This window comes from Mandrillus leucophaeus, unplaced genomic scaffold (genome assembly GCF_000951045.1).
Source record: "Mandrillus leucophaeus isolate KB7577 unplaced genomic scaffold, Mleu.le_1.0 Scaffold106, whole genome shotgun sequence".
Taxonomy (NCBI): domain Eukaryota; kingdom Metazoa; phylum Chordata; class Mammalia; order Primates; family Cercopithecidae; genus Mandrillus; species Mandrillus leucophaeus.
Genome location: NW_012098765.1, coordinates 966,527 through 988,671, shown reverse-complemented (window position 1 = coordinate 988,671; position 22,145 = coordinate 966,527). Strand labels below are relative to the sequence as shown.

Sequence of the window (22,145 nt, the reverse complement as noted above, 5' to 3'; positions counted from 1 at the left end):
CGAAATGGAGTGGGCGCAGAAGAGTCTCTCAATAGTTATTCAGTAAGTGATTTTGTTTTTCAGTAGCTGGTTTGTTTTTGTTTTTGTTTTTGTTTGAGATGAAGTTTCGCTCTTGTTGCCCAGGCTGGAGTGCAATGGCGCGATCTTGGCTCACTGCAACCTCTGCCTCCCAGGTTCAAGCAACTCTCCTGCCTCAGCTTCCCGAGTAGCTGGGATTACAGGCATGTGCCACCACATCCAGCTAATTTTTTTTTTGTATTTTCAGTAGAGACGGGGTTTCTCCATGTTGGTCAGGCTAGTCTCGAACTCCCAACCTCAGGTGATCCGCCTTCCTCGGCCTCCCAAAGTGCTGGGATTATAGGCGTGAGTCACTGCGCCTGGCTTAAAGGTAGCTGCTTTTAAAGACGAGGCAGATCTGTGTGTACTAACATGGGAAGATGGCCAAGTCATAAGTAAAAAAAAGCAAACTACACAGCAGTAAGTATAGCAGGATATCATTTTTACAAAAATAAAAATTCAAGAAATTTAGGCCAGGCATGGTGGCTCACGCCTGTAATCCCAACACTTTGGGAGGCCAAGGTGAGCAGATCACCTGAGGTCAGGAGTCGAGACCAGCCTGGCCAACATGGTGAAACCCCTGTCTCTACTAAACAATACAAAAAAATTGGCCGGGCATGATGGTGGGCGCCTGTAATCCCAGCTACTCAGGAGGCTGAGGCAGAAGAATTGCTTGAACCTGGGACGTGGAGTTTGCAGTGAGCCAAGATTGTGCCACTGCACTCCAGCCTGGGCAACAGAACAAGACTTGGTCTCAAAAAAATTAAGAAATTTAAAAATGTACCTGTATTAATAAATTTGTAGAAAATGAATTGGAGGAATATGGTCTCTGAGGTGTGAGACCATCATGTATATCCAGTGTTTCTCCTATTCGTACCATTTGATGTTTTATCATTTGGTATTACATATATAAACAGAAAATAAAGGAGTTCCTTCTCAAATAATTGCTTATGAAAATTTGATGGTATGCAAAAATGCTTTTTTAATGCATAAATACTTGCTATTGTTGTGCAAAATGGGATTACACTTAGTACAAATATGTTTTATAATCGGAAACACAGTATAATGTAAAATTTTTTTAGTGAGATGGACTTTATTTAGTTAGTTATTTTTATTTTTGAGACAGAGTCTCGCTCTTGTTGCCCAGGTTGGAATGCAGCACAAGCCTGGCTCACTGTAACCTCCACCTCCCAGGTTCAAGCGATTCTTCTGCCTCAGCCTCCTGAGTAGCTGGGATTACAGGTGCACACCACTATGCCTGGCTAATTTTTTTGTACTTGTAGTAGAGATGGGGTTTCACCATGTTGGCCAGGCTGATCTTGGGTGATCTGCCCGCCGTGGCCTCCTAAAGTGCTGGGATTACAGGCGTGAGCCACCGTGCCCAGCCTATTTTTTTAAAACAGGGTCTCACTCTGTCACCCAGGCTGGAGTGCAGTGGTGCAATCATGGCTCACTGCAGCCTCAACCTCCCAGGCTCAAGTAACCCTCCCACCTCAGCCTCCTGAGTAGCTGGGACTACAGGCACATGCCACCACACTTGGCTAATTTTTTTCAATTTTTGTAGAGACAGGGTTTCACCATGTTGCCAAGGTTGGTCTTGAACTCCTTGGCTCAAGCTCCTCCCACTTCGGCCTCCTAAAGTGCTGGGATTACAGGCATGAGCCACTGCATCTGACCTGTTTATAATTTTTTGATGCATATATACCCACTATTTTTTGTGCAAAATGGGATTATACTTAGTATAAATAGTGTTTTATAACCTGAAACACAACATATGTAAAATTTCCAAATAACAAATAAGCATAAAAACAAGTATTCTGCAATATCTTCCTTCTCTGTACCAACCTATGTTTTTTGTTTGTTTGTTTGGTTTTGTTTCAGAAATGAGGTCTCGCTCTGTTACCCAGGTTGGAATGCAGTGGCACAATCATAGCTCACTGCAGCCTTGAACTCCTGGGCTCAAGCAATCCTCTCATCTCAAGCCTCCTCCCAAGTAGCTGGGAATACAGGTGTGTGCCACTATGCCTGGCTAATTTTTTGTAGAGACAGGGTTTCACCATGTTGCCCAGGCTGGTCTCAAACTCCTGGCCTCAAGTGACCCTCCCGCCTCAGCTTCCCAAAGCACTAGAACTACAGGTGTGAGCCACCATGCCTGGACGTGTGTTTTTCACAATGAGTAAACATTTTAGAATTGGAAGACAAATACTACATGTCATTTGAAAATGCAATCTAGAAGACGATGCAACCCCCCAGGAGACAGGGTTGGATAAGGAATGTAAGCAGGAAAGTTGAAATCCACCGCTATGTGCTCAGCTGAAGAAAAACTGCTGGGTGTGTGTGTGTGTGCGGGGGGGGGTGTGTGTGTGTGTGCATCTTCTCTTTTTAATTCCTTTTTTTTTGAGACTGAGTCTCACTCTCTCGCCCAGGTTGGAGTGCTGTGGTGTGATCTCGGCTCTCTGCAACCTCTGCCTCCCAGGTTCAAGCGATTCTCCTGCCTCAGCCTCCTGAGTAGCTGGAATTACAGGCATGCGCCACCACGCCCAGCTAATTTTTGTATTTTTAGTAGAGATGGGGTGTCACCATGTTGGCCAGGCTGGCCTCGAACTCCTGACCTCAAGTGATCCACATGCCTCAGTCTCTCAAAGTACTGGGATTACAGGCGTGAGCCACCACGCCCGGCGTGTGTGTACATCTTCTATCAGATGAAGAGAACTGGGGACAGCATTTCTAATGACTCCTTGACAGAATCAGTCAATTGTCCATTCAACACTAACTTACTGGAAACCTGCCATGTGCCAGGCCCTGAGCTGAGGACACAGCAAAGTAGACAAGGCTCCCATCCCTAGGGTGTGGAGGCCACAGGTGAGGTGGGTGGGTATCGTCTTGGTCATGACAGCATCTATGACCTGTGTTGATCTCATCTGTCCCCTGTGATACCCCTCCAAGTTAGGGGTCACCACTCCCCATTTGAGGGGACACTGAGGCTCAGAGGGGGCAGCCACCTGCCTGCAGGTCACAAAGCCAGTAAGGAGTAAGTCCAGATTCGAACCCAGGGTTAGCCAACTCCAAAGCCCATGCTTCTAACCACACTCACATACAGACCGCCTCAAGAAAGATATCTAGCAGTAGTGACCACAAGTGAGCCAGGCATGTGCCAGGCTCCGTGCAAATGTGCTCTCATTTAAACTCATCAAAACTCACTGTCTGGGTACAGTGGCTCATGCCTGTAATCCTAGCACTTTGGGAGGCCAAGGCGGACAGATCACTTGAGGTCAGGAGCTCAAGACCAGTCTGGCCAACATGGTGAAACCCCATCTGTACTAAAAATACAAAAATAGCCGAGCATTGTGGTGCATGCCTATAATCCCAGCTACTTAGGAGGCTGAGGCAGGAAAATCGCTTGAACCCTGGAGGCAGAGGTTGCAGGGAGCCGAGATCACGCCACTGCACTTCAGTCTGGGTGACAGAGTGAGACTCTGCCTCAAAAAAAAACAAAAACAAAAAAAACCCTCAGTGAGGGAGGTAACATTAGCCCCTTTCCAAGAGGAGTGACTGAGGTTCAGAGATAAATGGCTTTCCAGGGATCATGTGGGAGCACTGGGGACCTGAAGCTGGCTCCTTCTGGCTCCTAACCAGTGCATTGCTACAGTGGACACCATGGTGGCTACCCAGACTCTGTTTCAGGAGTGGGGCACTCATTGCCTCAGCTACTCAGGGTGTAGGTGGCTGACGGCTCTCAGCTCTGTCAGTAGAAGAGTGTCCCTTCACCCAAAGTCCTGACTCCCCAAAAGCAGCCCACGTCCAGTGACGTATCAGTGGGTGCTTAAAGGCCTGGCACCCTTACCACAGGGGGAGGTCCTTGACGGCCAGTCCAGCTCCAGAGCTGCCTGTGGGGCGGCTAAGGCTCAGTTGTGACTGCAGCACAGCTCAATTCCTCTGCCCAAGCCTGCTTCCTTCCCTCCCGCATGGGGCAGGTTTCCAGGGGCTCGCCATCACACCTCCTGCCTGTACGTCTCCGTCTCAGAGTCAGCTTCCTGGGACCCCGACCTAAGATCTTCTCTGTCCTTGAAGGCTAAGCTTTATCCTGACGGCCTCAGGGGCTTCCGTGAAAGCATACAAGTGACAGATCAGACTCGCACTGTAGAAAGGTTCTGCTGGAGGACAAGCTGGAGAGTGGAGAGACTGGAAGCCAGGAGGCCAGTAAGGAGGCTGATGAGAGGGGTGGGACCTGAATTCACACCATGGCAGTGATGGCAGGGAGAAGGCCAATGCCAGCCATGGCCACTGGGTGGAATAAATGGGTCATAATTCAAGACTGGCCAAGGAGCCCTGTGCCTGGCCCCGGGGATGACTGGCGGGATGCTGGTGCCCCAGGCTGTCTTCCATCTGGAAGTCACTCACCAGCTCTGGGCCACCCTGATGGGGTGCCCACCTTGGCTCTCCCAGTCTCTAGCCATGTGGCCTGGACATGAAACCCTGGTGTCTCATCGTACATTTGAAAAAACGGGGCTAATACCAGTCCCTTCCTCATTGGGTGGCCATGAGGAGTCAAGGATGGAGACAGTCAGAAAGCTCGGACAAGGCCCTGGCACAGCATGCCACTCCATCAATGTACTCCAGGCTTCCCAAGTTCCTGGCTGGAGGGCTGGAAAGGGCACGGGCCTTAAGTCAGACACACCTGGCTGCAGCCCTGTGTGTTAGGGACTCCAGGTCTCACACTGGGCAGTGATCCTCAGGCCATGAAGGACTGTTATGAGAATTACGTTAAGTAACACTTGAAAAGTTCCTCGCACATGGTGTGAAATCAACAAATGACAGCTGCTGCTGTTGTGATGACGGTGGTGACTATTCCTGTGCAGCTCAGCACACTCAGCTATCCCACAGCAGGGCAAGGCCAAGCCCCGCCTATCCTTCATGCTCCAGCTCCTCCTCCAGTGTTCTCCCCATAAATGTCACTGCCATCACCCAGGTGCCCAAGCCAGACACAGGAGGAACACTCTCCCTTCTGTCCTCTCCTGCATCTCCCACCCTAGGCAGTTACCAAGCCCTGGTGCTCTTTAGCCCTTCCCCTAGTCTCTAGCTCTGACTTCCTCCCGCCTGAGGCCCACCAGCTCATTCCTCATCTCCTCACTGGTCTTCCTGTTACCACTGCTTCCCCCAACCCCAGGGCCAATTCACTTGAGCCAGATCAAAACCCTTCAAGGGTGGCCGGGCACAGTGGCTCACACCTGTAATCCCAGCACTCTGGGAGGCTGAGGCAGGTGGATCACCTGAGTTCAGGAGTTTGAGACCAGCCTGGCCAACATGGTGAAACCCATCTCTACTAAAAATACAAAAATTAGCCAGGTGTGGTGGCGGGCGCCTGTAGTCCCAGCTACTCAGGAGGCTGAGGCAGGAGAATCATTTGAACGCAGGAGGCAGAGGTTGCAGTGAGCCAAGATTACCCCACGGCACCCCAGCCTGCCTGGGCAGCAGAGCAAGAGTCCGTCTCAGAAAAACAAACAAAAGAAACAAACAACAACAACAACAACAACAACAAAACCCAAAAACTCTTCAAGGGCATCCCATGGGCTTTCTGCTGAGGCCCACACCCTTTAGCCCACTCAATAAGAGCACATCGGGATTGTTCACCATGGTATCCCCGGGGTATAGCACAGGGCTTGGTATACAGTAGACACCCAACAAATACTGGCTGAATGGAAAATGGATGAACACACAAATCTATGTATGTGCTGGCTATGCCAGTATGAATAATAACAATAATAAAAATAGTATAATCCCAGCACTTTGGAAGGCTGAGGTGGGAGGATTGCTTAAGCCCAGGAGTTCAAGACCAGCCTAGGCAACAGGGCCAGACCCCATCTCTACAAAAACCACAAAAATTAGCTGGGCATGGTGGCATATGCCTATAGTCCCAGCAACTCGGGAGGCTGAGGTGGGAGGATCACTTGAGCCCAGCAGGTTGAGGCCTCAGTGAGCTGTGATTGCACTACTATGCTCCAGCCTGGGTGACAGAGAGAGATCCAGTCTCATAGGAAAAAAAAAAAAAGGACACACGCATACACAGCACCCACTATGCACCACGCCCTGTTCTAAGTTCTTCATTGCATGTTGTTCTTCAGAACAACCCTATATGCTAAAGGACTGTAATTCCCCAATTTTACAGTAGAACAAACTACAACCTAAAGAAATGTTAAGCACTTGCCCAAAGCCACACAACCAGTGCACAGCAGAGCTAAGATTCAAACAGCCAACCAGAAACACTCCTGGCTGCCACACTTTGCTGGCCCCAGGCCCCAAATCCTCTCACCCCACACTACTGAGTAGGCCCTGAGACACAAAGGTCAGACAGCTGTAAATAAGGACTGTTCCAGACTTCTGTGTTGGTGAAAAAAGGGCATCCAGTTCAGAGTGACTTCAGGTGCAGGGCTACTCCCTTGGAGCCTGCTTATTTCTGGGATACCAGATGAAAGAATATTTCTGAGCCTACGTGACTAAAGATCAGGCTGTGGAAACAGGTCACGAGAAAGCCTACACCCTCAGGTGGGCATAGAGCTGTCAGCTCTGGGGCTACTCATCTCCTGTCTCACCAGGGGCCTCTTTGGGCTTCAGGCTTTAAAATTCACCCTGAGCTGGGTACAGTGGCTCACACTTGTAATCCTAGCACTTTGGAGGTGAGGTGGGCAGATCACTTGGGGCCAGGAGTTCAAGACCAACCTGGCCAACATGACGAAATCCTGTTGCTCCAAAAAATACAAAAATGAGCCAGGCATGGTGGTGCACCTGTAATCCCAGCTACTCAGAAGAGGCCAAGGCAGGAGAATCGCTTGAACCTGGGAGGTGGAGGTTGCAGAGAGGCAGAGGTTGCTATGAGCAGAGATCGTGCCACTGCACTCCAGCCTGGGCAACAGAGGAGACTCTGTCTCCAAAATAAATAAATAAATAAAATAATAATAACAATAAAATTCACCCTGACCTTAAAACTCACCCTAGGGCAGAAGTTTTCAAGCCAGCTGGCAGCTTTATGGGGCAGCGCCTCGGGGCCTACCTGTGGGGTGGGGCAGGAGGCCCCCCTATCTCTGCCTCCACCAGAGCAGCTCTGCTCTTGCCCAGGGTTCTGAGGCAGCTTGCAATTGGAAAAAAAGTTCTGCTATCAAAATAACTTTTGAAAGTCAGTGCCGTAAGGGATAAACGTCCTTGTCAAGCAAAGTGGCCCTCTCGTGTCTTTCCTGGTGATGTTCAGGGGGTTGGATGCTGTAAATTCTGGCATGAGAGAGAGGAGGGTGAGAATCTCTGATGAGCTCAGTAAAGTCTAACGTCAAGGCCGCCCTGGCCATCTCTGGCCACAGTCACTTGCTGTGCACACCAGCTCTGGGCGTGTCCTAACCAGGGGCCTACTTATCTCCCAGGGCACAGTCCTGCCTCTGGGCAGTTGCGCCCATAGTTTCTCCCACCTGGAATAAAAAGAGGAACTACATTTCAGTCCCCTAGTATCTGCCAAGCAATGTGTGAGGTACTTGTCCCCATGTCCCGTAACCCTCACTATAGACCTGCAAGGTATTATTATCCCCATCTTAGGGAGGGGAAAACTGAGGTTCAGAGAAGAGAAATGACACTTAAGGATTCAAATCCAGGATTGTCTGATGCCCAAAGATCCTTTCCACTGCACCCTTGCCTGCCACCTCCCATGGCCCTGCCTTCCATCCCTCCTCAGCTGCAACCAAATCCTGTCCATGCTCAGGCCTTGCTGGTTTCTCCAGTGCACCCCACTCCCTCGTATCACCCCACCTTTGTAGATGCTATTTCCTCTGCTCCAAATATGCTCCCCTTCCACACCCCCTTCACCTTGCTGACTCCTTCATGCCCTTTGGGAATCACTTTGGGTATCATCTCTTCTGGGAAGCCCCCCAGGATGCCTGACTGGGTCAGGAAACTTCTCTGGGCCCCTCCTCTGAGCTCCCCCATCAAAGCCCAGATGGCTCTGTGCTGTGGTCATTTGCTGTCTTGCACCCCAAAGAGACTCTAAGCTCCTGGGGGCGGGGTCCAGATCCACTGTACTAATAGTGGGATCCCATGTCCAGCAAGGAGCAAGGAACATAGTAGGTGCTCAATAAACACCCGCTGAACGGGTGAATGTGTGAGTTCTACACGCAACCCTCCAGGTCCATAACGTGCCAGGCCCTCCCCGGCAGGTGCTGGGCATAGCACACAGGTGAGGTGCACTTCCTGCTCTCAGCCCTGCCTCCTGCAGGAAGTCTTTGACCACCTCAGACCTTTTCCTGCTCGCCACTCCATGTCTCTTTCATTCACTTAACAAATCTTTGCACACCGACTAATCCAAGGTGGCAAGACAGGGGCATTTGGCAAAGCAGGACACAGGTGGTGATGCATGTACCACCTCTCGATGCATGTACCACCTCTCCTCCTCTGTCCCATCCCATGGCACCCGCCAGGCACAGGCATACAGCACAACATCAGTGAGGTGGTCTGAGGAGCCCTTCATGGCTCCTTCCACTTCTGCCACCGGCCAAATTCTAAGGTTCGACTTCTAAGGTTCTAAGGTTCGACTGCTTCTAAGGTTTGACTGGCTGCCCAGCTGCCTGCCCTCCCTCACCCGCCGGGTCCATGCCTCTTCCCCAGCCCCAGCCCAGCCGTACCCGGTTGATGAGCTCGCCAACCATGCCTGTCCAGGAGCCGTTGGGCTCGGGCGCCCCGTACAGCCCATCCTCCACCAACCGCAGGCGGTAGCGGAAGCGCAGCAGCTCGGCCAGCTCCCGCAGCATGTCCACGCAGAAGCCCTCGAAGCGTTCATTCCCTGACAAGGCCTGGAAGTTGGGCCGCCGCATGACGTACGGGTTCTCCTGGGTGGGCAGAAGAGAGCAGGGGTCAGAGACTGGGTGTCTAGGAGCTGGGTTGGGGATCCTAGAGCCCGGACCAGGCAGGTAGAGCAGGAATCTGCTTGCTGAGCAGGGATGATTTATTCATAGTACACATTTCTCACTTACAAATGCTCAGAGTGGGGAATAGACCTGAAAGCCAGGGAAAAACACATGGGCACTGCCAGTCCCTAGCAGATTGCAGGGAGCCATTTTAATCTCCAGCAGCCAACCTGACACTCATTGGTCCCAAGCTCAAATGCGTACGAGGGAGGAGGTAACTTTAGAGTGAGTCAGACTAGGTAGAGCTTGTGCCAAAGTGGATCAGGGGCTTTCAGATTTCGTATTACAACTCACAGTAAAAGATACATTTTACCCTGCAACCCAAGTCACCCACACATGAACACACATAACTAGACTTAATTCCACAGAACAGTCCTTGCCCTAGTAACTACGGGCAATACACTGATATTTTCTGTTCTGCTATACTTCATCTTTCCACATGTCCGGTAATGACTCACCAAACCAACTTCATGAGCCACCAATGGGTCCAAGAGAGTATCCTTCACCAGGGTTTAGCTCCAGCCCAGTGCCCCATGAGGGAGGGAGGCTGAAGATGACAGATGGTGCCATTTTTTTTTTTTTTTTTTGAGACAGAATCTCACTCTGTCACCCAGGCAGGAGTGCAGTGGCGCAATCTCAGTTCACTGCAACCTCCACCTCCTGGGTTTAAGTGACTCTCCTGCCTCACCCCCCCAAGTAGCTTGGATTACAGGTACCTGCCACCAAGCCCGGCTAATTTTTTTTTTTTTTCATATTTTTAGTAGAGACGGGGTTTCACCATGTTGGTCAGGCTGGTCTTGAACTCCTGACCTCAAGTGATCCGCTCGCCTCAGCCTCCCAAAGTGCTGGGATTACAGGCGTGAGCCACCGCACCTGACCCAGACGGTGCAATTTCAAGAGAATTTGGAAACCTAAGATTGTTTTGTAAAATCTCCTGATTATAAATGTTAGTAACTCTCATGCCTGAAATCCCAGTGCTTTGGGAGGTTGAGGTAGGAGGATTGCTTCAGCCCAAGTTTGAGGCTGCCGTGAGCTATGACTGTACCACTGCACTCTAGCCTGGGCAACTGAGCAAGATTCTGTCTCTAAAATAAAATAAAATAATATAAAATAAAATAAAATAAAATAAATGTTAGCAACTGATATGGTTAGGCTTTGTGTCCCCACCCAAATCTCACCTTGAATTGTAATCCCCATAATCCCTACATGTCAAGGAAGAGACCAGGTGGAGGTAACTGAACCATGAGGGCGGTTTCCCCCATGCTCTTCTCGTGATAGTGAGTTCTCACAAGATCTGATAGTTTTATAGTTTTATAAGGGGCTCTTCCCCCTTCACTCAGCACATCTCTCTCCTGCTGCCTTGTGAAGAAGGTGCCTTGCTTCCCCTTTGCCTTCCACCATGATTGTAAATTTCGCGAGGCCTTCCCAGCCATGCTGAACCTGTGAGTCAACTAAACCTCTTCCCTTTATAAATTACCTAGTCTTGGGCAGATCTTTACAGCAGTATGAAAACGAACTAATACAGCAACCAATTCAAATTCTAATACCGATTATTATTAAATGTTCTGCAGGCCAAAACAAACACAGTTTCTAGTTTGCACTCTCTGACCTACAGTCAGTTTGCCACGTTGATGCTTATTTCTGAGGGGTTTGAGCAAACTTTACTGACCCCATTGTGCCAAAGAAACACAAAAGCGGGCCGGGCGCGGTGGCTCAAGCCTGTAATCCCAGCACTTTGGGAGGCCGAGACGGGCAGATCACAAGGTCAGGAGGTCGAGACCATCCTGGCTAACACTGTGAAACCCCGTCTTTACTAAAAAAAAAAAAAAAAAAAAAAAAAAGAAACACAAAAGCAGAAAGGATGGTCTAAGTGCTAGGAAGACAAGGCATGTAAAGATGGTAACAAGTGGGAAACTTATCTGGACACAGTTATTGTCTAAATGGCTGGTTGTACAATGTCACTTTGGACTAATGAACAAAAGGACTTAGGACTTAGGGAAGACCCAGGAAAGAGCTTTGGTTAAAATATCCACAATGAGCCAGGTGTAGTGCCTCAAGCCTGTAATTCTAACACTTTGGGAGGCCAAGGCAGGTGGATGGCTTGAGCCCAGGAGTTCAAGACCAGCCTAGGCAACGTGGCAAAACCCCGTCTCTATAAAAAATACAAAAATTAGCTGGGCGTGCCGGTGTGCACCTGTAGTCTCAGCTACTCGGGAGGCTAAGGTAGAGTCCCAGATGCTCAGGTTGCGGTGAGCCAAGATTGTGCCACTGCCGGCCAGCCTGGGTGATGGAGTGAGACTCTCTCAAACAAATAAATAAAATAAAATATCCACAGTGGTTATTGTGCATTGAGAACCTGTGCTGTGCATTCTCTCAATTACATCATTTTAATTTCTCATGGCGACTTTACATTGAAATGGGCATGAGTAGATTCCTTTTACACATGTGGACACAGAGGCTCAAAGTGGTTAAGTGACCTCTGTCACCTCTCATTCATTCAACACACAATTACTGAGCTCCATGGTAGATGTGGCCACAATATTGTGCTGCTTCTTCGTTAGCAGATGGGGTCCATTTATCCCTGGGTCCAGACTCCTTGGTCTGAGCTGGCCTTATGACTTGTTTTGGCCAATTGGATGTGGCAGAAGTGATGCTGTGTGAATTCCAGAGCCTCAGCCTTCAGAGCAGCCCCCATTTAAGGAAGCCCAGGCTGGCCTCCTGGAGGGTGAGTGAACCAAGGCGTGCCAGCCAACAGCCAGCATCCACAGTCATTCTTCACTTACCAGTCCAGTCTGGACAGCAGCTGAATGCTGCCACAGTGTGCCCAAGTGAGACCAGCCAAAGAGCCACTGAGTTGACCCATGGAATCATGCAAAATAATCAACTGCTATTCTTTCAGTTTCTGGGTTCTGGGTGGTTTGTCACACAGTGATGGAATCTCCTACTATGTGGCCAGGTCATAGGCTCTGGACTCCAGGACCCCACAGAGCCCTACAGCTACACGATGATGGGATGGAGGGCAGTCAGTGATTCTCTATCAAGCTGCCTTTCCAGAACCAAAACTGTGGAACTGGGAACAAGAATGTGAGATAATACTAATAATAGCGGCAGCAGCCAGCATTTCTTGTGGGCTTGCTGTGTGACAGCAATTCTGTCAGCGTGGGAGGGCAGTATTATTACCTCTCTTTTAGAGATGAGGATGCTGAGGTCCAGAGAAGTGAAGTAGTAAGTGTCTGAGAAGGACAAGTTGGTCTGATTCCAAAGCTCCCCTCTTAAACTCTGTGCTAGACTGAGCTCAAGTGGACAGAATCAGACAGTGGATATGGGAGAAGCCAGACAGAGGTGAGGGACCCAGGCTGGGTATCAAAGCTGGAGAATCAGAAATCGAGAATCCTAGAGACAAGGGCCTGGCTCCCATACAGTCCCCTTGACATACAGAAGATAGAACCAAGGCTCAGAGAGGTAAAGAATCTAGCCCAAGGCCACCCAGCTGAAGCAGGGCAGTGGGAAGGGAGACGGGGCAGAGCTGGGCTTCACAACCCAGTCACTGTGCACTCTGAATCCTGTTCCTTCACTATGCCAAGCTGATCTCTAATTTCAAGACTGAGGAACTTGGGTTCAGGGTCTCAGGACTGGGGTCTGAGCTTAGAAAGACAAAAAGAGTCTAGGGTCTGTGAATAGAACTCAAAATTAGATAACCATAATCTAGGACTCAACTTAGAGCCACAGACTATTAGAACAGAAGGGTCCTCAAGGAGCCTCAAATCCAGGGTCTTCAGACTTCAAAAAGAATTGTATGCAGAAGCCCAACACTGCAGCCAGACAATGAGATATTGCTAAGTCCAGTTCTAAGAATTTACCCTACAAATGGCTGTGCATCAAAAACGCAGGTCCAAGAAAGTCAGCGCAGCATTGCTTGTAGTGAGAACAAAGACTGAAACAACCTAATTTGGGCCAAGTTAAAAAGATTATCGATGTCATAAAAGAATCCCAGGCAACCACTAAAATAGCAAGGTCTACAAGATATATTAGGAGGAAAAAAACAAGCTACGGAACAACGTGTACAATATGCTACTCTTTGTTAAAGAAAGAGCAAGGATGTGCTTGTATACGCGTAGACATTTCTGGAAGGATGGTGGCCTCTGAAAAAAGAAAATGAAAGACCCAGGGAAGGAAGGAAAATGATTTTTCACTCCTCACCTGCTTTGTACTCTTTGAATTCTATTTTACATAGGTTTGTATTAACTTCTGTCCCTTCCCCAATTTTATTTATTTATTTTTGAGACAAGGTCTCGCTCTGTCACCCAGGCTGGAATGTAGTGGTGCGATCTCGGCTCACTAGAACCTCTGCCTCTCCTGGGCTCAAGTGATTCTCCCACTTCAGCCTCCAGAGTAACTGGGACCACAGGCACGTGCCACTAAGCCCAGCTAATTTTTGTATTTTTTGTAGACACAGGGTTTCATCATGTTGCCCGGGCTGGTCTCGAACTCCTGAGCTCAACTGATCTGCCCACCCCAGCCTCCCAAAGTGCTGGGATTATAGGCGTGAGCCACCACGCTCAGCCCCCACGCTCAGTGTAACAATTTTTTTTTTAATTGAACTATGAGATTTAAGTGTGTATGAAAATGCAGGGTTGGCTGGGCTTGGTGGTTCATGCCTATAGTCCCAGCACTTTGAGAGGCCAAGGAGGGAGGATCACTTGAGCCCAGGAGTTCAAGACCAGCCTAGGCAACATAGGAAGACCCCGTCTCAATAAAAATAACTTACAAAAAATAAAAAGAAATGCAAAGAGTCAAGAAGAACCAAAGTAATCCTAAAGAAGAAAAGCAAAACTGGGGGTTTACCCTGTCAAATATTAACACTTAATTTAAAGCTGTGGTATTTAAGACATTGTAGTACTAGAACAAAGATAGACAAATAGACAGTAGAATGGAGTGTTTGGAAACCCACATATAAATGGATATTGATTTGTGACAAAGGTAAAACTGTCCTGAAGGGGGAAGAATGATTGTTATAATAAATGGTGCTGCTGAATTAAATACCCATATGGAAAAAAAATGTATTCTGGCCTAGGCGCGTTGGCTCATGCCTATAATCCCAGCACTTTGGGAGGCTAAGGCAGGTGGATCACTTGAGGTCAGGAGTTCAAGACCAGCCTGGCCAATATGGTGAAACCCCTACCTCTATTAAAAATACAAAAATCAGCCAGGCATGGTGGTGGGTGCCTGTAATCCCAGCTACTCGGGAGGCTGAGACAGGAGAATCACTTGAACCCAGCAGACGGAGGTTGCAGTGAACCAAGATCACACGCTACTACACTCCAGCCTGGGAAACAGAGTGAGACACTGTCTCAAAAAAATAAGTAAATAAAAGAAAACAAAAAACAAAAAACAAAACAATAAAACAAGAACAAAATGTATTTTGACTCCCCTACCCTACGTAAAAATCGGATGGCAGACCCAAATGTAAAAGGCAAAATTATTAAGTTTTTAGAACACAAATAGTAGAATATCTTCATGATATAGGGGTATCCACGGAATTCTTAAATTCTAAAAGCATTAACCATAAAGGAAAAAAGCTGATGGAGTGAACTTTAGTAAAGTTAAATATCAAATCCTTTTATCCAAAATATACTACTGAGAATGAAAAGGTAAGCCACAAAGGGGGAGAGGACATTTGCAATACATACATCAGACAAATGACTTGTACTCAAGAATGTATAAATAACTCACAAATCAATAAAAATGTCATATATCCCAATTTTTTTTAAATAGAAAAAGACATGAATAGGAACCTCACAAATGAGGGTTTCCAAATAGCCAATAAAGGGCCAGGTGTGGTGGCTCATGCCTGTAATTCCAGCACTTTAGGAGGCCAAGGTGGGTGGATCCCTTGAACCCAGGAATCCAAGACCAGGCTTGGCAACATGGTAAAACCCTGTCAATTAAAAAAAATTTTGTTTTTAATTAGCTGGGTGTGGTGGTATACGACTGTGGTCCCAGCTACTCAGGAGACTGAGATGGGAGAAGCGCTTGAGCCTGGAGGTTGAAGCTGCAGTGAGCTACGATTGGGCCACTGCACTCCAGCCTGGGTAACAGAGCAAGACCCTCTCTCAAAAAACAAAAACAAAGAAAAATCAAATAGCCAATAAACACAAAAAGGTGTTCTACCTCCCTGATCATCAGGGAAATGCAAATGAAAACCACCATATATGGTTGGTATCTTTATACACTCACCACTGACAAAACAAGGAGCAAGTGGAATTCTCATTCATTTGCTGCTGCTGGGAATGAAAGTGAAAGTGGTTCAACCACTTTGGAAAACACTTTTACAATAACTGCTAAAGCTGAGACAAACACCCTGCAACTCAGCAACTAGAACACACCCAACAGAAACACCAATACACGTTCACCAAAAGACATAGAAGAGAACCTTCCTAGCAGTACTATACCTAACAGCAAAAAGCCAGAAACAAACATCAATCCAGAGTTGACGAATCAGGAAATTGCAGTACATTCAACATACAACAATGAGACTACACCACCTGCAATGCCACAGATGAATCTCATAATGTTGCCAGAAGAAGCCAGTCTCAAGAGAGAACACATAGTACGATGCCATTTATATGAGGTTCAAGGGTGGGCAAAGCTGATCTGTGGTGACAGAAGCTGAGATGGGGGTTAGCCTTGGAGGGTTAATGATTGGAAGGGCATGGGGTGGCTTTGGGTTGGGGACAGCTGGTTGATTACACAGGTGTGTTCAGTTTTTGAAACTTCAGTGAGAAGTAACACAATTTGTGCACATTTCTGTATGTGTGTTACACTTCAATGAAAATCTCTGGAAAGTAAAAACAAAAAATTAAAGTAGGGTAGGTTCCAGAACATTCCTTACAAGCTGATTGCTTGGACGCTTTCATGAACCTGGGATCCAAATCCTTGTCCAGGATTTCCTGGAGTGTAGTTTAAACAACAATGATCTAGTCCAACCTCCTCACTCTGCTATGAATATTTTATTCACGCATTTATTAATTATTATTATTTTTAGACAGGGTCTCACTCTGTCACCCTGGCAGTGGTATGATCTGGGCTCACTGCAGCCTCAACCTCCCAGGTTCAAGCAATCCTCCTGCCTCAGCCTCCCAAGTAGCTGGGACTAAAGACACGCACCACCACGCCCAGCTAATTTTTGTATTTTTAGTAGAGATGGGGTTTCGCCATGTTGCCCAGGCTGGTATCGAACTCATGGGCCCAAGTGATCCTCCCGCCTCGGTCTCCCATAGTGCTGGGGTTACTGGTGTGAACCACCATGCCCAGACTGCTAGGAATACTTTAATCCCCCCACTTTAAAGGAGGAAACCGAGGCTAGACAGAAGAGACCTGCTAGGGTCACACAGTGTGTGGATGGCAGTGCCAGGCCCAGGACACAGCCCTGAGGGCTCAGAAAGAAGTAGAAATAATAGAGGCAACATGGCCGGGCGCAGTGGCTCATGCCTGTAATCCCAGCATTTTGGGAGGCCGAGGCAGGCAGATCACAAGGTCAGGAGATTGAGACCATCCTGGCTAACACGGTGAAACCCCGTCTCTACTAAAAATACAAAAAAATTAGCTGGGCATGGTGGCAGGCGCCTGGAGTCCCAGCTACTCGGGAGGCTGAGGCAGGAGGATGGCGTGAACTGGGAGGCAGAGCTTGCAGTGAGCCGAGATCGTGCCACTGCACTCCAACCTCAGTGACAGAGTGAGACTCCATCTCAAAAAAATAAGAATAAAAAATATTAGAAGCAATGTGGTGCAAAAGACAAGCATGTGGGCTCTGCTGCCTTCTAGCTGGGCAACCTCGGGCATGTCATTTAACCCTCCCATGCCTGAGTTTCTTTATCTGAAAATCAGTGCTTCTGTGAAGATTGAGTCACATGAGCACAGGGCTTGGCACAACGCTCAAAGCCATGAACCACAAGCTCGGGAGAGGGAGGGAGGGAGGGAGGGAGGTTCTCTCACGTGTACCTTAGGTACTGCAAGGGCCTTCTTAGTTCATGTGATCCTCTCACTGCCCCTCAAGGTGAGATGCAGACCCGTTTTACAGATAAAGCAAAGGAGACTGGAGAGTTAAGGGACTTGAACTAATAAGAGCAGAGGAATGGGACTGAGGTCCCTCTGTCCGCAGCAGAGAGACTACTCTTAACTGCCACACTAGTCACCAAAGGGCAGGGTGAGGTGTCTCAGCTCAATGAAGGGAATCCTCAGGACCACCTGGGGGCCCTGAGAAATTCTCCAAGACTGGGGCAAGACCAGGGGCTGAGGAGGGCAGGCCCCTGCACTGTCTCAACTCCATGGGACTTCTGAACCCCAGCTGGGGCCTCTCTCCATCTCAGTGCCAGCCCATCCTATCTCAGCACGAGATCTCTGAGCCTGCCCCAGGGGCAGCGCTAGCCTGCACTCCCATCACCAGAGCCCCTCGCTCCCACACCTGGACCACCTCTAATCCCTAGCAGCATCCCTCAAGGGCCAACAAGGAGCTTTCCTGACTCCAGATCTGGCCCCGCCCCTTCCTGCTCAACACTCTCTCTCCAAGGTAAAGCACAGGACAACTAGGTCCTTCAGAGCCCCTTCCCCACCTGCTGCCCCGCAGCCCCTAGGCTGCCTCTGTCCCATCACTCACCACAACCCTCTGTACTTGCTAGGTGTCAGTCACGGCTCTAGGCCCTGGGAATAGAGCAGCGAATGAGACAAGTTCTAACCCACATCTTGCCCTAGGCACCCAGTTTGAGTCACATCTGAATCTCCAAGTACCTGACACAGGTCTTGCCAAGAAACCCATGTCAGGCAATACCAGCGAATGAACAGGGCTTGTCTGACTGTGTACACAGAGGCTGTTGCCTCCCTGTTCAAACTGACAAACACCTCCTAAAACCCTGGCTCCTGCCCCTCCTGCCGCTCCTGCTGCCTGGGATATTTTCCGCACACCCAACTCCTATGCAACCCCATCTAAGGTCACCTCTACCAGGAAGTCTTCTTCCAGCCTCTTAAAGCTGACTCAGTCCCTCCTTTCTTTGGGAGGCCCTCATTGTGGGAATGACTGTGTCCAGGTCTGTCTCCTCCATCAGACTGGGACCACCTCCCAGTGCCACCCGAGAGCACCTGACTCATTTCTGTGCTTCTAGAATGTAAGGGCCAGCACCATACAGCTTTTGTAAATATTTATGGACCAAATGAATAAGTGAATCAACCCATCAAGAGATGGGTGAACATCACGAAGGGAAGAAAAATACAAGCTCCCAGGCCTTGAGAAGAAGCGGGGAGGAGAGTGAAGAAGACACTCGAAGCTCCCAGGGTCATGACTCAGCTCTCCTGACCTCCCCTCCCTGACCTCTGCACCCTGTTCCCCACCAAGGCCCCCAACTTTTCTGCCTCCACAGGCTTCAGGGATTGACCGCATACCGCAGCACAGAGGGTCTGACTGCTCCTAGCCAAGCCTCCACGGTCCCCTGGGGAGGCTGTTAGGAGGTGTCTGGTTTCCCATCTGCAGGCCATCTATCCCTCCACAACAGGATCACTGGCCTTGCTCCAGAGGGACTCGAGGTCCATTTTAGATCAGGAGTTCCCTAGGGACCGAGGGAACTGCTCTGCGACTCACTGCTTTAGGGGGCCCTCTAACATCCTGCAAAACCCTCTTGTAACCCTCTCTGAATGTCAGCATCCACAGCTAATAGCTGACACAGCTCAGAGTTACTGAGCAGCTCCCTCAGTAACAACAAATGCTGACAGGCTGCAGACTTGGCCGCTCTGAAGAGCGTGGCTGCCTGGCGTGTCCAGCCTCCAGGCCAGCTGCTTGGGGAAGCCTCCTGCTCGCCAGGCCTGTGCATCACCCCCTCCCTGACCTCCTAAGGCCAGGGAGGAAGCCCATTGTGCCTGGCAGGAGGCAGCATGGTGCAGCAGAGAGGGCACTAGCTCTGAGCTGGACACTCAGCTCTGCCGGGAACTCACTGTGTGACCTGCTTCCTTATCCTCAAAACGGGGAAATAAGACGAAGCTCACAACGGTAGCCATGAGGTCTAAAGAATGACGCTTGGAAAGGGCCTAGCACAGTGCCTGGTGCAGAACAGGTGCTCAATAAATACTTGACGTACAAAGGCCCCTCTGCCTCTGATTTGGCGAAATGCAGGAGTGGCACTCTCAGGGCTACAGGACAATGCCCCTCGCTGGTGCTTGGGTACTGAGAGGTCTGGAGCTTCAGAACACAGAGGTCAAGACTCGGGCTCTGAAGGATTAGAGACATAGCTTTCAGTCCTGGCCTGTGCTGGGTACTTGCTGTGTGACCCTGGGCAAGTTGCCTCCCTCTCTAAGCCTCAGTTTCCACAACTTCAAGATGGACACTGAGTTGGCATTGTTGATACATGTTGTCGTCAAAGGTGGCAAAACAACTGTTATGGCAATCATGATTCACCAGGATTGACCAGGGCCAGACACTGTGCAAAGAGCTGGGTTAAAGTTGGCCCTGAGGGCAGTCTGCTCCCTCCCTGCTCTGGCAGCATTTTGGATGGTAGTGCCTTATTCACAACCTGGAGTTGCTGGGTGCAGGAATCCCGGCCCCCACTGGCCTGTGCGCTGTGCCAGCCAATGCATCCCTCCACCTCACGGTGGGAGCTAGGACTGGGCTCAGGGCAGCGTCAGGGAAGGCCCAGCGTTCAGGCCCCTTCACTTACCACTCCCAGGCCCCCGTCTAGGGCCACTCACCAGGATGGTTGTGACCACCAGCGTCTTGTTGGCCAGTGTCTGCGACAGGTTGATGTCCAGGGTGGTGGCATTCATGGCCAGGGTGCGGTTAGAGTACCACACCCCAATCTAGGGGGCAGAGAGGGTGCTGTCAGCTCAGGCCCTGCCCAAGGTCATGGCAGCCTCTGGGCCTGCCCCCACCCTCACCCCAGCAGGGCTCTGGCGTCGCCCTGGGTCTGCTCACCTCACGGTGGCCCTGCCGGGACTTTTCTAGGATGCGCAGGGTGTAGTTGGTTCTCTGCCCTTTGCTGTTGAACTCGACCCGCCCGGTCAGCCCATCATACTCTACCTGGCAGGGTGGGGAGGCAGGGCAGAGGGAGGATGCAGGGGCCCAGAGATGGGCAGGGAAGGCCCAGCGTGATGAGACATCCACAAAGAAAGGCACAGACAGACCAGGGTGGAGGGGACAAGAGAGAGAAGAAAGAGGAAGATCACAGTCAAAACAGCAAGATAACATGCAAGGAAGCAAGGGGAGATGGGACAAAAGGCATGAAGAAGGCAAGACTCGGAAAGAGAGAGAGCGAGCAACCCAGACAGGCAGCAGCAGCCGGGAGTGGACAGGGGAGGCAGTGGGTACGGTGGGAGGAGCGGGGAGGGCAGAGGGCCACAGGGTGGACACAGTGAGTGCTCCCACCTGAGGTGGCCATGCCCTGCCTCCTCCACCCACCCCTGCTCAGGCTCACCATGCGCAGGTAGTTCATGAGGCTGGTCCCATGGGGCCAAATGTTGGCCGATGTACAGGCCAGCGGCTTCACACCGATCTCCTGGCTGCGGTTCAGCTCTCGGACAGCGCTCACCACCACGTGCACGGCATCAAACATCAGTGCAGCTGACAGCTGTGGTGGGACAGAGGCGGGGGTGGGATGGATAAGAGGCTGCTTAGCCAGGGGAGCCCCAAAGGCCCCTGAGCTGCCACCCTCAAGCCCTCAAATAACTTCCCTCTCCCCAGGAATGGGAAACTGGGTGGGTCAGGAGTGAGGAAGTGGCTCCAGTGTCTTTTCTGGGAAATGGAATTGACAGCGGGGAAGGTGTGTGTGCTTCCTGTGTCTTGGTGGGAGTAGGTCTCCCAGACTGTGTGTGGCCATGTGTCTCTCAGAGGGTGCCTGGATAGCCAGCTGTGTCACCTGCATGGGCAGGTATGTCCAGCAATCTGGGTGATGCAGGCCAGGGAAGATGGCCACAGTCCCCATCTGAGTGTGTCTAGGACATGTTTACATGAGTGGGGCTGGATGACCATGCCCATTCATCTATACGAAGGGTGGGTGTGGTGTCAGAAAGGTAGGAGCGTTTAATGGTTGGTCCCAGGCCTGGGAGGCAGGTGGCTCAGAGCTAGAGGCCCGGCTCTGCTATTTTCTCATTCTGTGACAGGGCTAAGTCCTCATTCCTCCCCGAACCTTAGTTTCCTTTTCTGTAAAATGAGGATAATAGTAATCTCTACCTTCATGTGCTGTTGTGGGGATCTGGTGACATAACGCCTGTAAAGCACTCAGAACAGCACCTGGCACACAGTGAGCGTCCCATACACTCTGGCCACCAAGCTGTGACACAACCACAGTGTCTGTGTGTGCTTGTTAGGGTGTGCCCTAGCTGTGTTAGTGTGAAGGTCTGAGTATCTGTGTTGTGTAGATGTGCACAGGAGTATACACAAATGTGCCTCTGTGTTGGGGCGTGTGATGTCCCTGTGTGGACCCAACTGACTAGACAGCTTGGTGTCCATGTGCACTCTGTGCGTAGAAGTGTCTTGGTGTCTTGGTATCTGAGTAGATGTCAGTGAACAAATACATATAAATATGCATCTTCTGTATGCTGGTATTTATTCAACATCTATTATCAGACACCTGTTATGAGTTACGCTGTTTTAAGTACTGGGGATACCATGGGGAACAAAATAAACAGAATCCCCTGCCCTCATGGAACTTACAGTCCTCAAATCCATATCTCTATGTAAGTCTAATATATGGTAAGCCACATCGTGATGAAATAAGCAAATATAAGTGCTATGGAAAAAGACAAGGCAGGGAGGGGTGAAAAAGTAGATACTTTACCTTTTTTATTTTTTCTTTTGAGACAGAGTCTTGCTCTGTCGCCCAGGCTGGAGTGCAGTGGCACAATCTTGGCTCACTGCAACCTCTTCTACCTCCCAGGTTCAAGCAACTGTTGTGTCTCAGCCACCCAAGTAGCTGGGATTACAGGCACGTGCTACCACACCCAGCTAATGTTTGTGTTTTCAGTAGAGACAGGATTTCGCCATGTTGGCCAGGCTGATCTTAAACTCCTGACCTGAAGTGAGCCTCCTGCCTCACCCTCCCAAAGTGCTGGGATTACAAGTGTAAGTCACCATGCCTGGCCAGTTTACCCTTTTTTTTTTTTTTTTTTTTT

The 22,145-nt window shown here is 49.8% G+C and overlaps 1 protein-coding gene across 1 annotated transcript in view; it reads right to left on the bottom strand.

Moving 5' to 3' along the window:
* Nucleotides 1-22,145, bottom strand: part of GRIK5 (glutamate receptor, ionotropic, kainate 5) — a 75,862-nt gene that overhangs the window by 40,392 nt on the left and 13,325 nt on the right. Inside the window, 4 exon segments of the mRNA XM_011983004.1 lie at nucleotides 8,715-8,918; nucleotides 19,728-19,835; nucleotides 19,951-20,055; nucleotides 20,450-20,602. Of these exon segments, the coding sequence (XP_011838394.1) occupies nucleotides 8,715-8,918; nucleotides 19,728-19,835; nucleotides 19,951-20,055; nucleotides 20,450-20,602 (570 nt within the window).